The sequence below is a fragment of the Malaclemys terrapin genome, chromosome 25 (assembly GCF_027887155.1).
Source record: "Malaclemys terrapin pileata isolate rMalTer1 chromosome 25, rMalTer1.hap1, whole genome shotgun sequence".
Taxonomy (NCBI): Eukaryota; Metazoa; Chordata; order Testudines; family Emydidae; genus Malaclemys; species Malaclemys terrapin.
This window is the reverse complement of record NC_071529.1, coordinates 9,901,588-9,914,103: the sequence shown is the minus strand read 5'-3', so window position 1 is coordinate 9,914,103 and position 12,516 is coordinate 9,901,588. Positions and strand designations below refer to the sequence as shown.

Sequence of the window (12,516 nt, the reverse complement as noted above, 5' to 3'; positions counted from 1 at the left end):
CCCAAACCTGTTGCTCCAGTGTCTCCCCTCCCCCGTCCCATGGCCTGGCTTGCAGGAAGGCAGCTGCCATTAGCCGTCCTGCTTGTTAATTACCGTGATGAGGGGCTGCCCTCAGGGCTCCGTGACGTCGCTGGCCGCCTGGGCCAATCGGGGAGGCCCGGGGCGGGGCACGGAGGGAGCAGGGGGAACCCCCGGTGCGAGCTCCAGGCAGGAGGTTGGGCTGCGGAGCCTGGATGTGGCTGGGGGGGGCGGGGAGTCTGCGTGGAGCGGTTCCCTGCAGCCTGGGCCGGGGCAGGAGAGGGGCAAAGCGCACCGGCACCAGCAGCGGGGCTCTGCCCTGCCCCAGCCATGGCTCGCAGCAGCAGCCGCCGCCGCCCGTCCGGTTGCTAGCCCCGTGCCGGTCGGGTTGCACGCCCGGGCCTGGGCTCTGCGCTCCATGATGACTATGAGCTCCCTGGCCGAGAGCCTGCTGGGGCCGGACCCCTCCAAATCCGCTTTCCTGGAGTTCGGGCACAACCACCCACCCTCGCCCCAGCCGCCGCCGCCTTCCCCCAGCCTGGCTCATGGCCACTACCCCCTCCACGGCTTGCACGGCTCCGGCCACGACGGGGGCCCCTTTGCACCCTACGGACGGTCCGTGGCTTACCCGTACCCCGGCTCGGCTGGCGGCACCCACCACCCGCACCATCTCCACGGCAACCCGTACCTGTCCTACCAGCAACACGGCGCCCAGCAGCCGGCCAGCGCCCTGGGGCACCGGGGCAGACTAGAGGAGACAGGTAAGGGGGTGTCTGTCTACTCTGTGCCTGTATGTTAGGCATTCTCTATTCCAGCCCAGTCCCTGTGGGGGGGAGGTCCTGCTAGCCTCCAGCGCCTATCCACTAGCCACCTCTGCGTGCCCCCTAGTCCCGCTGTCCGCCCCCAGGCCCGGGCCCCGGTTCTCTCTGGCTCCGTCTATAATCCAGCCCTTTGCAGGAAGAGTTCTTTCCCCACAACTACAAACAACCCAAAAGTATCTGGCAATTCCTCCGACCCAAGCATCAGACCGAGAGGCGAATCTCTGCTCAGAGTTTGGAGTTGAAAGTAGCCTTCTCGTGGCGCAGGGGACTTCTGACCTCCCTCTTGGCTTGTATCGGAGCACCTAGATTAGTTCGCTCTTTAACTAGGGGTTTGCTCCAGACCTGCGATAGCTTCCTTTTGCGATTTTTAAAGCCTCCCCCCCCCCCGCCCTCACCCTTAAGGGAACATTTTTAAGGGAACAAAATAATAATTTTGACAAAACCGAGATGCTACCTCTCCCTCCCCCGCCCCACCAAAGACACAAACAAAAGAATTACAAACTCAGTGGAAATCCTTTAATAGGAAACGGTCTTGTTTTGCTTCTTCCTTTATGAAAAACATTATGATTTTTTTTACTTGGTACATTTGCAATGCAAACACGAATTTTTAGGACAACTGTATGATTCTCTCTCCCTCCCCCCCCCCCCCCCAATGCACTTAAAAATGTGTGTGTCTACAGCAAAGGAACTCTGCTTGGATTGCAGGGGCCTGGCATATCTCCTGAGATTCTGGGTTGACGAGGATTGTGTATTTTTTTGTTTGTTTACTTTGGGACATGCTAACATTTTCTTAAAAAAATAAGCGCTGGCTAAAATATCCGAAAAACTCTCTTAGCTGTTAGATTGGAAACATATGCAACTTTAACAGAAAACATCGCGTATTTCATTCTGCATTTTATTCTAGATCTGCCATGGATGTGATTTTTTTAAAATAATATCCCTCACTTTTAGCAAGGAAGAAGTCATCTCCGTTTTTCTACGCTCCAGGGGTAAAATTCTGGCCCCATTGAAGTCAATGGATGTCATTGACTTGAATGGGGCCGGGATTTCACTCCAGAACTTCATCCACACCCAGAATAACCTGTCATTTACCCTGGTGTATCTGTCAGATTCATCTACAATGGCCCAGAATTGGAGGCTGACGTACAGTAAGAAGAAGAATGCCATTGTTTATATTGTAACAATTAGACGGCATGCCACCTTGTTAATATCTTTCATCGCCTGCCTGCAGAGGCGAGGCCTGCATCAGCCATAAAATAAATTTCAGAGTAACAGCATAAATGTAGCAATGTTTAATTTTAATACAGCTCTCGCTGGGTGTTTGGAAAAGGCATGCGCAACCAATCATTTTCCATTTCATGTATTTATATTATTTAATTCCAATATCCTTTAATTGGCACCTGTCAAGATTCCAGGGGAGATACACACCGTGTTAATGGCATATCAACCACATCAGGAAACTTGCCATAAAGAATCCACTTAAGCAGTCCATTGTTCTTTGGTCACATCGGTTTTAAAACCTAATATGTTTAAACAGCCTGGTTGGAGCTATTTCATGCTAGCAGCGAAGTTCTGGTAACTTCGGGGAAGTCGTTTTAAAAACTAATTACGCATTTATTACACGAGGGTGAATGCCAAAATATTTAATCACGGGTAAAAGGCTAGAAGCAAAGGACTTAATAGCGATGCCACATAGAGCAAAGAGCTGGCAACGGTATATTCCTAATTTTTTAAAAAAAGTCCTACTTGTAAAAATAAAACAAAAGATTTGGGAGCGACTATCGGAACGGATTGTTTTGTAAAGGAAAAATGTGGACAGTTGCTTTAACGAGTTTTCCTACCCTTTTAAGAACCCCTGTAACAAAAAGTTAGCCATTAAAATGATCCGTGCACCAGAAAAAAAACCACCACGACCAGAAAAAAACATTCTCAACTGAAAGGGTGCATATCACCGTTAAAACTGCGCCAGTCCCAGGCCGGCCCCTGCATTCATTCAGGTTCAACTGCAAAATGTTCCTTCACATGTCTGCAGCTCGTAGAGACAGAGGAGGCCAAATTCTGCTCCCCCTTACCGGAGTGACTCCGGATTTACACCAATTTCACTGAGCGCAGAGTTTGGGCCAATGTGTAATGTGTGAACAATACATTCAGAATTGAACTTTTTGCTGTTACTACTTAGAGCCAACCAGAACAGCAGAGGAGAATCTCCCTGTGGAACAGAACCACGGAGGTTTTTAATTATGAACAGGGTTAGTTATTAATTAGTAGTAGTCCTCGTCGTGTTGTCCCGAGGTGGATTAAAATTAGAGATCTCGCCTCTTGGAGCGTTCAGATCTATAACTAAAGTGACTCTGACCCTTTCTACCTTCTTCGAAAGCTCCCAGAAACCAAGGAAGGACCGAGGCGTGGGTTTGCAGTGGACAACAGAAGCAAATTTAGATGAATCAAATACCCATAAATTTCGGGGAGGCGGATAAGACGCTAACTTTGAATCACAAAAACTTTTCCCGTCCGCTTTCTAACTGTGACCCGGGGTTGGTGGCTTGTGGGCTGATGAGATATTTCATGATTCTCTCTGCAAAGGAGGGAACCTCGATTTGCCAGGGTTATGTTAAGTATCAGAGGGGCAGCCCTGTTAGTCTGTGTCCACAAAAACAAGGAGCAGTCTGGTGGCACCTTAAAGACTAACAGATTTGGGCATAAGTAAAAAAAAACCCCACTTCTTCAAATGCACCTAACAAGGGAAATCCCAGGCTCCATGCTATTCAAATTCGGCGTCTATTTGGATTCAAATTTCCTCGGCAGCTCACGGGTTTCCATCTGAGTTCCTTTTAAGTGTTCTGCTGGTTTCCCAGAACACTAGTTCGATACTCAGAACGGGTCACAAGTCGTTAATATGTGTGTGTGTATAGACACCCACCCAGTTGATGTATTTAACGAGGAATTATTAAACTGACACCTATTAAAAATATTGAATCTATTTTAAAAGGTTAGGCTTCATATCGTGGGGAAACAAGAAACTGAACTTTAAATTCAGATCCATTGGTCCAAAGAGAGTCAGAACACAAATCGATTGGCTAAACCTCTTCTGATCTAAATTATTCTAGCGCAAATCCGGATTCACTCCACTGCAGCCTGGGTGACGCCACCTGAATTACTCTGGGTTTAGATCAATATCATTTAGACCCAGAATCTGGCACTTTCAACAATAGCACGATTTTAAAGTCCTGCTCACTTTTGATTTCTACCCTGCCCGCGATTTATTCACTGAAAGAAACTAGTAAAGAAATGTCCAAGCAACTCATTGACAAATCGGCTTTAAAATCCTGCAGGACGTTAACAAAACCACTGGATAAAGGGGAAATGGGCTAACAGGAATTGTGGAATGGGCTACAAGGAATTTGCTAATTAGCGTTGAGATTTTATGTTGGATTTTACGACAAGCTGTTTTGTTTTGAAATTAAATTATTCCTTAAGGGGTTTTTTTTTTTTTAATGATACTTTACTCTTCTATTGACCCCATGCGCCTTCTCACTTTCGATTTGCATGTACGGATCTCATAAAGATCTCGTCGATTGAAAAAGAAAATTGTCAGCAAAATTAATTCCAGTATGTAGCAGCGTTTGGAAGCTGACCGGAGAATGAGCAGTGAATAACTAGTTCATTATTTTATAACAAAGTTATACCCTGCTTTGATGTTCCCCTCATAAATTTAACCGAGCAAACTGCCCTGCCCTGAATTCTTTCTATTCAAACTTCCCAGTGCCTTGAATTTTGCGTGTATAAAGGCCGCCTTTACATTTTGCAAGTTATATAATCTAACAATGCCGCGCACTTAAAAGACCGACGTGACGTTGGCAGGGGCGATGATAAAATATAAACTGCCCAACCCCAGAAGTGAAGCCGAATTAACAAAAGGAAGCAACAACTGATGGGGACCACTCCTGGGACGGGTCTTTAGCTGATGTGAATTGTCAGACCTCATTAGAGAGTTATCACGGGGATCTGCCCGGTTCATATAGTGAAGCAGGGGCTTAAATCTTTGCAGGATCGGGGCTTCACTTTCGAAGACTTTAAACCGGAAAGAAACCTCCGCTGAAGCGCGATATTGATTTGGGATATTTTTCCGCCACAGTCCCACCTGCTCAAAGGGGAAGCGGGGGGAGAAAAAAATAAAGACCTCGGAAAATGAAAAGCACAGAGTGACCTCTCTCGTCTGTGCAGAACCGATACTGCCTTAATAGGAGAAATCATAATCCACAGATTATGATAGCGGGAGGTGCTTCTACTCGCTGCAGAACTAAGAAATGTCTCCGCACCATTACTGCTAATTAAGGGAATGTCACGCGGAGGAGGGTCTGCTCGGTTGCAGGAAAAAAATAGATTTATGAATAGGATATATGGCTAACAAGTGGTTCAGATTTACCCTATAATACTTGATATAACATGACCCCTATTTAAGGGATCTATGTTAGAGCTATTGGGAGGTGGGGGGTGTTTTTTTCCCGTTTCCCTGCCCTGGCCGAGCGATCTGGATTTTTAAATACGAATTATTGTGAGACTTTAACCAGTATTTTACATCCCCCCGGTGACCAGTCTTTGACTGACGGATCTTCCTTTAGAACTTGTTCGGAGCCCTCGGCCGGGCTCTACCCCGCCCCAGCCAGGGTCTCCAGGGGGAAGGGGTCGGTTAAGACCATTCAAAGAGAAAGACTTTGTCTAATGCAATAAGGGTGACATCTCAATGCTTCCCCGAGCTTGAACTCTCCGCGGCTGGAAAACAATCAAGACCAACAAGAAGACCCGCCGCTCCCTTTAGGCCGGATTCTGCTGCACCCGGCTGTCAAGCCGGGATAAGGGGCGATTCTGACCCGGGTTAAAAGATTTGGCCTTGTTCTCTGATGTGTAACAAATAGGCCACAGGGCTCCTAAGGGCTTTCCTCGAGCCAGATCCTGCTCTCAGGGACACCCCGACAACTGCAGAGTAGATACAGATTTTTGCCTTTTTGCCCTTCCCCCGCTCCTTCTTCCCAGGGCTAGGAAACACACACACACACTCTCTCTCTCTTTTCATTGTTTTAAGGTCATTGTGCAGTGTTTATAAGAGGGATTAAGGGACCCGATCCTGGGCCCAGAGCGTCTTTTGGCGTCAACGAAGTGTGTGGGAATCAACCCGTGGCATGTAAACAGCGTCCCGTCCCATATGGGGGTGGTTCTTCCCCAGGGTGCTTCCCTCCCTTCGTTCTTCCCTGTGGATGGGGCGGGGGGGGGGTTGGATTTCCGGGATCCCCTTATCCCCCCTTTCTCGCCTCTCTGCGCCAGCCTCCCCCAGCCCCATTCCCGCTCCCCTCCCCCCAGCCCCGAGGGGGCCCCGCCGCTCTCTCTTTAGGGAGGCTTTTCAGCCACCTGTGATTTTTTTTACAGAGCACGAGAAAACCACCGTGATCGAGAACGGGGAGATCCGCCTCAACGGCAAAGGGAAGAAAATCCGCAAGCCCCGCACCATCTACTCCAGCCTGCAGCTCCAGGCACTCAACCAACGCTTCCAGCAGACCCAGTACCTCGCCCTCCCGGAAAGAGCGGAACTGGCGGCGCAGCTGGGACTGACCCAGACGCAGGTACAGGCTGGGGCGAGCCAGAGGGAGTCGGTGAGATCCAATCCAACCCCCGCTGAGCCCCCGGCAACAGTTTGCCACAGGGCCAGATTCTGCTCTACACCGGAGCGAATCCAGATCGACTCTGAATTTGCAGGGGTGTGACTGGAAGCAGGAGCCGGTCCTGTCTCTCTAACGTATCACAAAATAGTACGCAGAGTTGCGTTTGCTTTCATTAAGCCACGTCTTGCGCTCAGTTACAGCCATGAAAATTCAGAGCGAATCCGGATTTAACCCTGTGTAGAGCAGAATCTGGCTCCATCTCGCCAATGCATAAGAAGTAACAACACACGCAGTTCCTTTCGTTCGCTTTCATTGGGCTACATCCTGCCTCCGTTCCATCCCTGGAAATCAACAGTGAATTCGGATTCATACTTGTTTAGACCAGAATCCGGCCCTGCCTTCTCTCAATCACACATCTATGTAAATAGATAATTCCGGTGTACACCGCTCTACCTCCTTTAGCGAGGCCAAATTCTGCTCTGTACAGGAGTAAATCTGTATCGACTCTGCAATTGTCGGGGTGTCCCTGAGAGCAGGATTCGGCTCGAGGAAAGCCCTGGGCGCCCTGTGGTCTATTTGGTACACATCAGAGAACAAGGCCCAGTCTGTTACACCGGTCAGAATCGCCCCTTATTCTGGATTGATAGCCCTGTACAGCAGAATCGGGCGCTTGTTGGTCTTTATTGTTTTACAGCTACTGAAAGGGGGAAGAAAAGTTTAAACCTGACCCATGAAAATGTGCTTGGCGAGAACGGATATTTTTCTGTCGGCATCATCTGGGCTCGGGCCCCGGGGGTGGCTCTGTATTTCCTCCAGCCCCGACACGAATGGGAATGCATCTGCCTGTCTTTCTCAGTGGGGCTGTACCCTGTGGCACATGGCCTGAGCTCAGTCCTGCCCCGCTCTCCCTCTGGCTTCCCGGGGGTAACTCTGGGCTGGATTTGGTCTCTTTTGGTGTGTGTGTTGATTTGTCCCTAACTCCGGAGTCTTCCCCCCGGCCCCCTTCTGCCGCATGTGGTTCCCATTCGCCCTTTTTCTCTGTCTTCAAAGCCCTGAGGAATCGCTCCCGAGCGGAGAGGCATTTCCTTTAATTGTTCTGTTATTTCTCAGCGAGGATGATCCATTGGGGATGTTTGTCTATTTGAAGTTGACAAACTCTTCTGCAGGGTGGGCGGGGGAAGATACTGCCTGCGAGGGAGAAACAGCCCCCTTTGGAGTGTCTGCTCAGCTCTGTGCCCAAGGACACCCAGAGCTCGGCTGGTTTCGTTTCACATTCATTTACGTGCGGAAGAAACCAACCAGACAACCGTGAAGCCTCCCTCGCTCGGGAAGCCCAATGGTCCCCGGCACACGTAAACAAAAACAAAGAAGAGAGACTGGATTGGACCGAATTCTGGCTCTCAGCGGCGTGAATTCGGACTCACTCCTTTGCAGCGGAGTGACTCCGGATTGACAGGGATGGAATTTGAGAGCAGAATCTTGGCCGCCTGGCTTAAAAATAGTTTAGACGGAAACCCTGGAGAAATTAGCAAGTAGGGGCTAGAGGGAGACAATCGGACGATTGGATAAGTCTTGTCCCCAGCTTTGGGCCCGATCCTCAGCTGGTCCATGGTTCTGCACAGATGGATGGGAATGTGGGGCAGCGCCTTGCGGGAGCAAAGAGAGACGGGTGACTGGCTTTGAAGAGATAGATGCAGACAGGCAGGCGCGAGGGATCAGTCCACAGCCACAGGCAACGAGATTTAATAATACTAATAATAAAAAAAGGAGGCAAGTGGCGACCTGCAAAGCCGCGCCGTGTAAAAGGAGTCAGTCATCTGTGCGCTGAGCGGCGTTACGAAATGGGGCTGCCCCCCCCCCCCGTCCTTAGCAAGCTCCCTCTGCTACCCACCCCCGTGTCTGCCCTAGGCGCACTCCTCTCACAGTCAAAGCAGAAGGCAGAGACACCGCCTAACATGCGCCTGTCGCGTAGAGTCACCTGTTCATGACGATGGGCCCGATCCTGCTCCTATTTCACTCCGAAGCCAGCACTCCCCCCGTGGGCTTCCGGGCCAGCTCACCCCCCGGCAAAGGGTGCGTTAGCTTCTTCCCCCCAAGTCGGGCGGGTCTTATGGCTGGTGGACCGCCTGGGGGCTTGGGAGCACCCCGAGGTGGGTCGGTCGGTCACTCAGCTCCGATTCACGGAGAAAGAACCCGAGTTCGGAGAGCAGCGTCCGAGGCAGACTCCACGCCCAGCTCCTGCTTTGAACGCCAGAAATCTCGCAACCAGGACGCGCCATGGGGCCCGATCCTTACCCTTCGCAATTAGCCCCCGCCCGGGCACGGCAATCAGTTAATACACCCCCCCCCCCCAGTCTTTATTTCTCTCTAGCTACTGGGAACGTGCGCTTTAAAATAAACCAGCAAACTCCCTGGAGCGCGCAGGTTCCCTCCGTTTCGAAGCGGAAATCGATGAAAAATCGATAGCGGGGGTGATCTTTCCTTTTCAGACCAGAGTCTGCCCCCGGTTCCCGCCCCCACCCCCCGCTCCGGAGTCCCCCACGGGGCCCAGCTGACGATCAGAATGTTGAAACTTTGGGGCCTGGGCGCGTTCCACGTGAACACAATGGTGCCCGGGCGCTGGAGGGAGGTCGAAGGGGCTGGGGGCGGGGGGCATGCCCCTCAGTGCATTCACCAGCACGCCTGCAAGCAGAGGCAGGTTGGTAAATGGGCTGCTAACCCATCTCCCCACCCAGCTCAGGCGATCCAGGGCTTTGGGGCTCGCTTGTAAGACCAGATTGGGGGGGGGGGGTATTTCTTTTGGCCTTGCAATGTATGTATATTTCTCTCTCGTATTTGGGGGGTGGGGAGAGACAAGCCGGAGAGATACTGGCAGGGAATCCACACACCCCAGCCCCCCTCCCATTCCAACTGCTAATTGAGAATACAACCCTCCTCCCCCACAATACCCTACACTGTTCCCCCCACACACCCACACCGTTGTAGTTCGGTGACTCTTTCCTCTCCTTGTCGTAGGTTAAGATCTGGTTTCAGAACAAACGCTCCAAGTACAAGAAGATCATGAAGCAAGGCTCCAGCGTTCAGGAAGGGGAGCACCTCCACAACTCTGCATCCTTGTCCCCCTGCTCACCCAACATACCCCCTCTCTGGGACGTTTCCATGGCTGGCAAAGGAGCCCCGATCCCTCCCAACAGCTACATCAACAGCTTTGGACCTTGGTATCAACCACACCAGCAAGACGCCATGCCGAGACCACATATGATGTGACAGTGGGCGCTGCCTTGATCTCTCCTTCCCGCCCACCCCCAGAAAAAGGAACGCAAGCCCTCAGCTCCTTGAGGAATTTATGAAACCATCAAGTCTCCGGGAGTTCCGCCGGCCACATGGGAAAATTCTCCAGGCCTTCTCCTGGCAACATTGAACCTCTGTGAGGAGTTGATTCTGACATTTGCATAGAGCAGAGGGGAGCAAAGGAAATGATGTTATCCCTGCCAGGAAGAAAGAAAACCTACAAAGAAATTGTTCATGAGTCTGGGGACATGTTCAGAGACTGGCTTTTTTTTCCTCCTCTGCTCCTCAGAAATGGAAAGACGGAGGAGATGGTCCTCAATGGGCGTTAATTGGTGGCAAGTCAATGGAACTAGGACAATTTCCATCATCTGACAATCTACCCCCTCCTTCCCCCCCAAAAAAAATCTCTCCCTCTCTTGGAGAAAGACTTTATCGACTGTCCAATGTTACCCTCCTCCCTTTTTTGTGCTGTAGGTAGCTCATTTTATACACATCGACAGATTTCTATTTGGAAAAATATATATATGTGTATATAAATATCTATATAAACTCTTCCATACTGCCAAGCAAATGCTCGCTCCACATTTGAGTGTCCTGCTGTTAATATTTTTCAAGTGCTTTATTACCAGGATTATGTTTACAGACAGTGATTTAGAAGAGTTTGAGGAATGTAATTTCCCTCCAGGCCTTTTATAAAGCATTAATTTTTTCCCCCTTCTCTCATTGAAAGGCAGAAAGAGAACTTGTTCGTATTCAGTTTCAGACACCAACCAGTGGTGATTTCTTCCTGGAAGAATTTGTGATTCTATTTGACACACATTCTCCACATTCATGTCATCTTTAATCCCCTCCTGTCCCTCCACGTGAAGCCATATTTTCTCCCCTCCTGGTCTGCAAAGATTTATTTATAAATAACATTTTGTTATGGTGTTGTTTCTCTTTATAAACAGGATGTAAAACTGTAGAGTAAATGGTTTTCCTCCGATTTTTTGTGTCCCCCTCCAAAACATATTTTATGAGAGCCATTTCTAATGCCATTTTTCAACTCTGGTCTAAGAGGGGGGGGGAAATCGGTTTTCCTCTTGTCCCTGTAGGAAAATGTTGAGTAGAAATGTTTTCTTTAACAAAAAAATATTTACAAAAGACATTGGCAACCCTGTGCGTGCGGGGCTTAACGGTGAGAATGTGCTTCAAAGAACAAACGATTGGATGTTTGTTCTGCTCGCTTGGAACAAGGCCCTACGTGCCGAGAACGTTTGCGCGGGTGCTTAACTTTACTACCGGTTGTCAAATTTAGGCAGGAGGGATTAGGGCGCACGGAGGCCCATGCTGAAGAACCGGGGGCGCAGATTTAGCGTTTTATTTCCCTTGGGGGCCCGAGCCAAAGCTTTTTGAGTGACCTGGGACAGGGTTCGAACTTCCGAAGCAAACAATGCAAGAAAATTGCATTTGCGTTTTATGCCATTAGAAAAATGGCTGTTGGAGGATTTGTATTGTTATTATTTCGCTCGCTAGCTGTAGCCGAGGCTCCTTCTACCCATCAAACAGGCAACACAAATTCCAGGCCCTGATCTTGCTCCCAGGTTAGTCAATGGCAAAAACTCCCTTTGGTGTCAAGGTTACAGGAGCGGGGATTACGTTTTAAAAATTAATCTCCTGTTAAGAGAAGTGGATCCCTTTAAAAAGCAACCCCCCCCGACCCCCCCCCCCCCAAATCCTCTCTTGCTGGCTTTCCAATACCAAGAAAATGTCTGGGTTGTCAGCATAACAAAAGCGCGCTGCATCTGGTGCTGTCAGGACCAGTCTTGCGGAGTGGATGTGAAATGCTACCAGATCCTAAGTACTTTGCACTGGTGGGCATGAGGCTGGAGACTCCGGCTTCAGGGTCCAAAATATTGAAGGCCCCATTTTCAGAGGGGCTCGTCGCCTTCCGCTAGGCACCCGCAAACATTAGCTCACTCATCAGGCTGGCTCGGGGGAAGAAATATCTGACATGATTTCAGAGATAGGACAATCATAATTACATTTATTAATAATAATAATCAGACCTACCTCTAGCGGCTTTTAAGAACTCCGGGAGCCGGATCCTGCCGCGCTATTAGGCGAGACCAGATTTTGCTCTGAGGTGTAAATCCGGAGTAACCCCACTGCAGTGGCTCCGGATTTACCGCGGTGGCACTTGGCGCAGCTGCGGGAAGCGCAGGCCCAAACCTTCCGCTGGGAGAGGAGCCGGGGGAGGGGGGTTGTCTCCGCGCCGAGGGTCCTGCCGTGGAAAGGGGAGTGGTGGCGGCTGAAGTTGTCGGTGCGACCCCCGCATCCCGTTGGAGGGAATCTCCCAGTAGAATAAATGAGCAGGGGTGGAGGTGGGGGGAAGGGCGCGATTTTGCCAGCTGTCCTTTAAGGGGGAGGCTGACCGAGGTCTCTGCTCCCTTCCTCATTCAGGGGTCGCTGTAAACACCTCCAAATTATCGCTGGGGTGTAATTAGCGCCCATTAAATCTCGCCCTGGTCATTAGGAACCCCCCCCCCCCTCTTTGTTATAGTCTCCGGGAATAGAAAGAACCTTTATCCACCCGGCTCGGTTTAGATTTCTCCTTCATTCCGCTTGGCCTCTGCAATTACCGAGTAGGTCACATTAACAAGGGCTCCAAGTATTTATATTAAAGAAGGAGAAGCTTTGACTCGAGCAGCTCATAGACACACACAAAGACACTATCGATTTTATATGTA

The 12,516-nt window shown here is 50.1% G+C and overlaps 1 protein-coding gene across 1 annotated transcript; it reads left to right on the top strand.

Annotated features, from left to right (window-relative positions):
* Positions 1–235: 235 nt before the first annotated feature.
* On the top strand, positions 236–10,745 carry DLX4 (distal-less homeobox 4). The gene is made up of 3 exons (XM_054014461.1): positions 236–779; positions 6,264–6,457; positions 9,512–10,745. The coding sequence occupies exons 1-3, from the start codon at positions 437–439 to the stop codon at positions 9,761–9,763; spliced, it is 789 nt and encodes a 262-aa protein (XP_053870436.1). The 5' UTR covers positions 236–436; the 3' UTR covers positions 9,764–10,745.
* Positions 10,746–12,516: the final 1,771 nt, after the last annotated feature.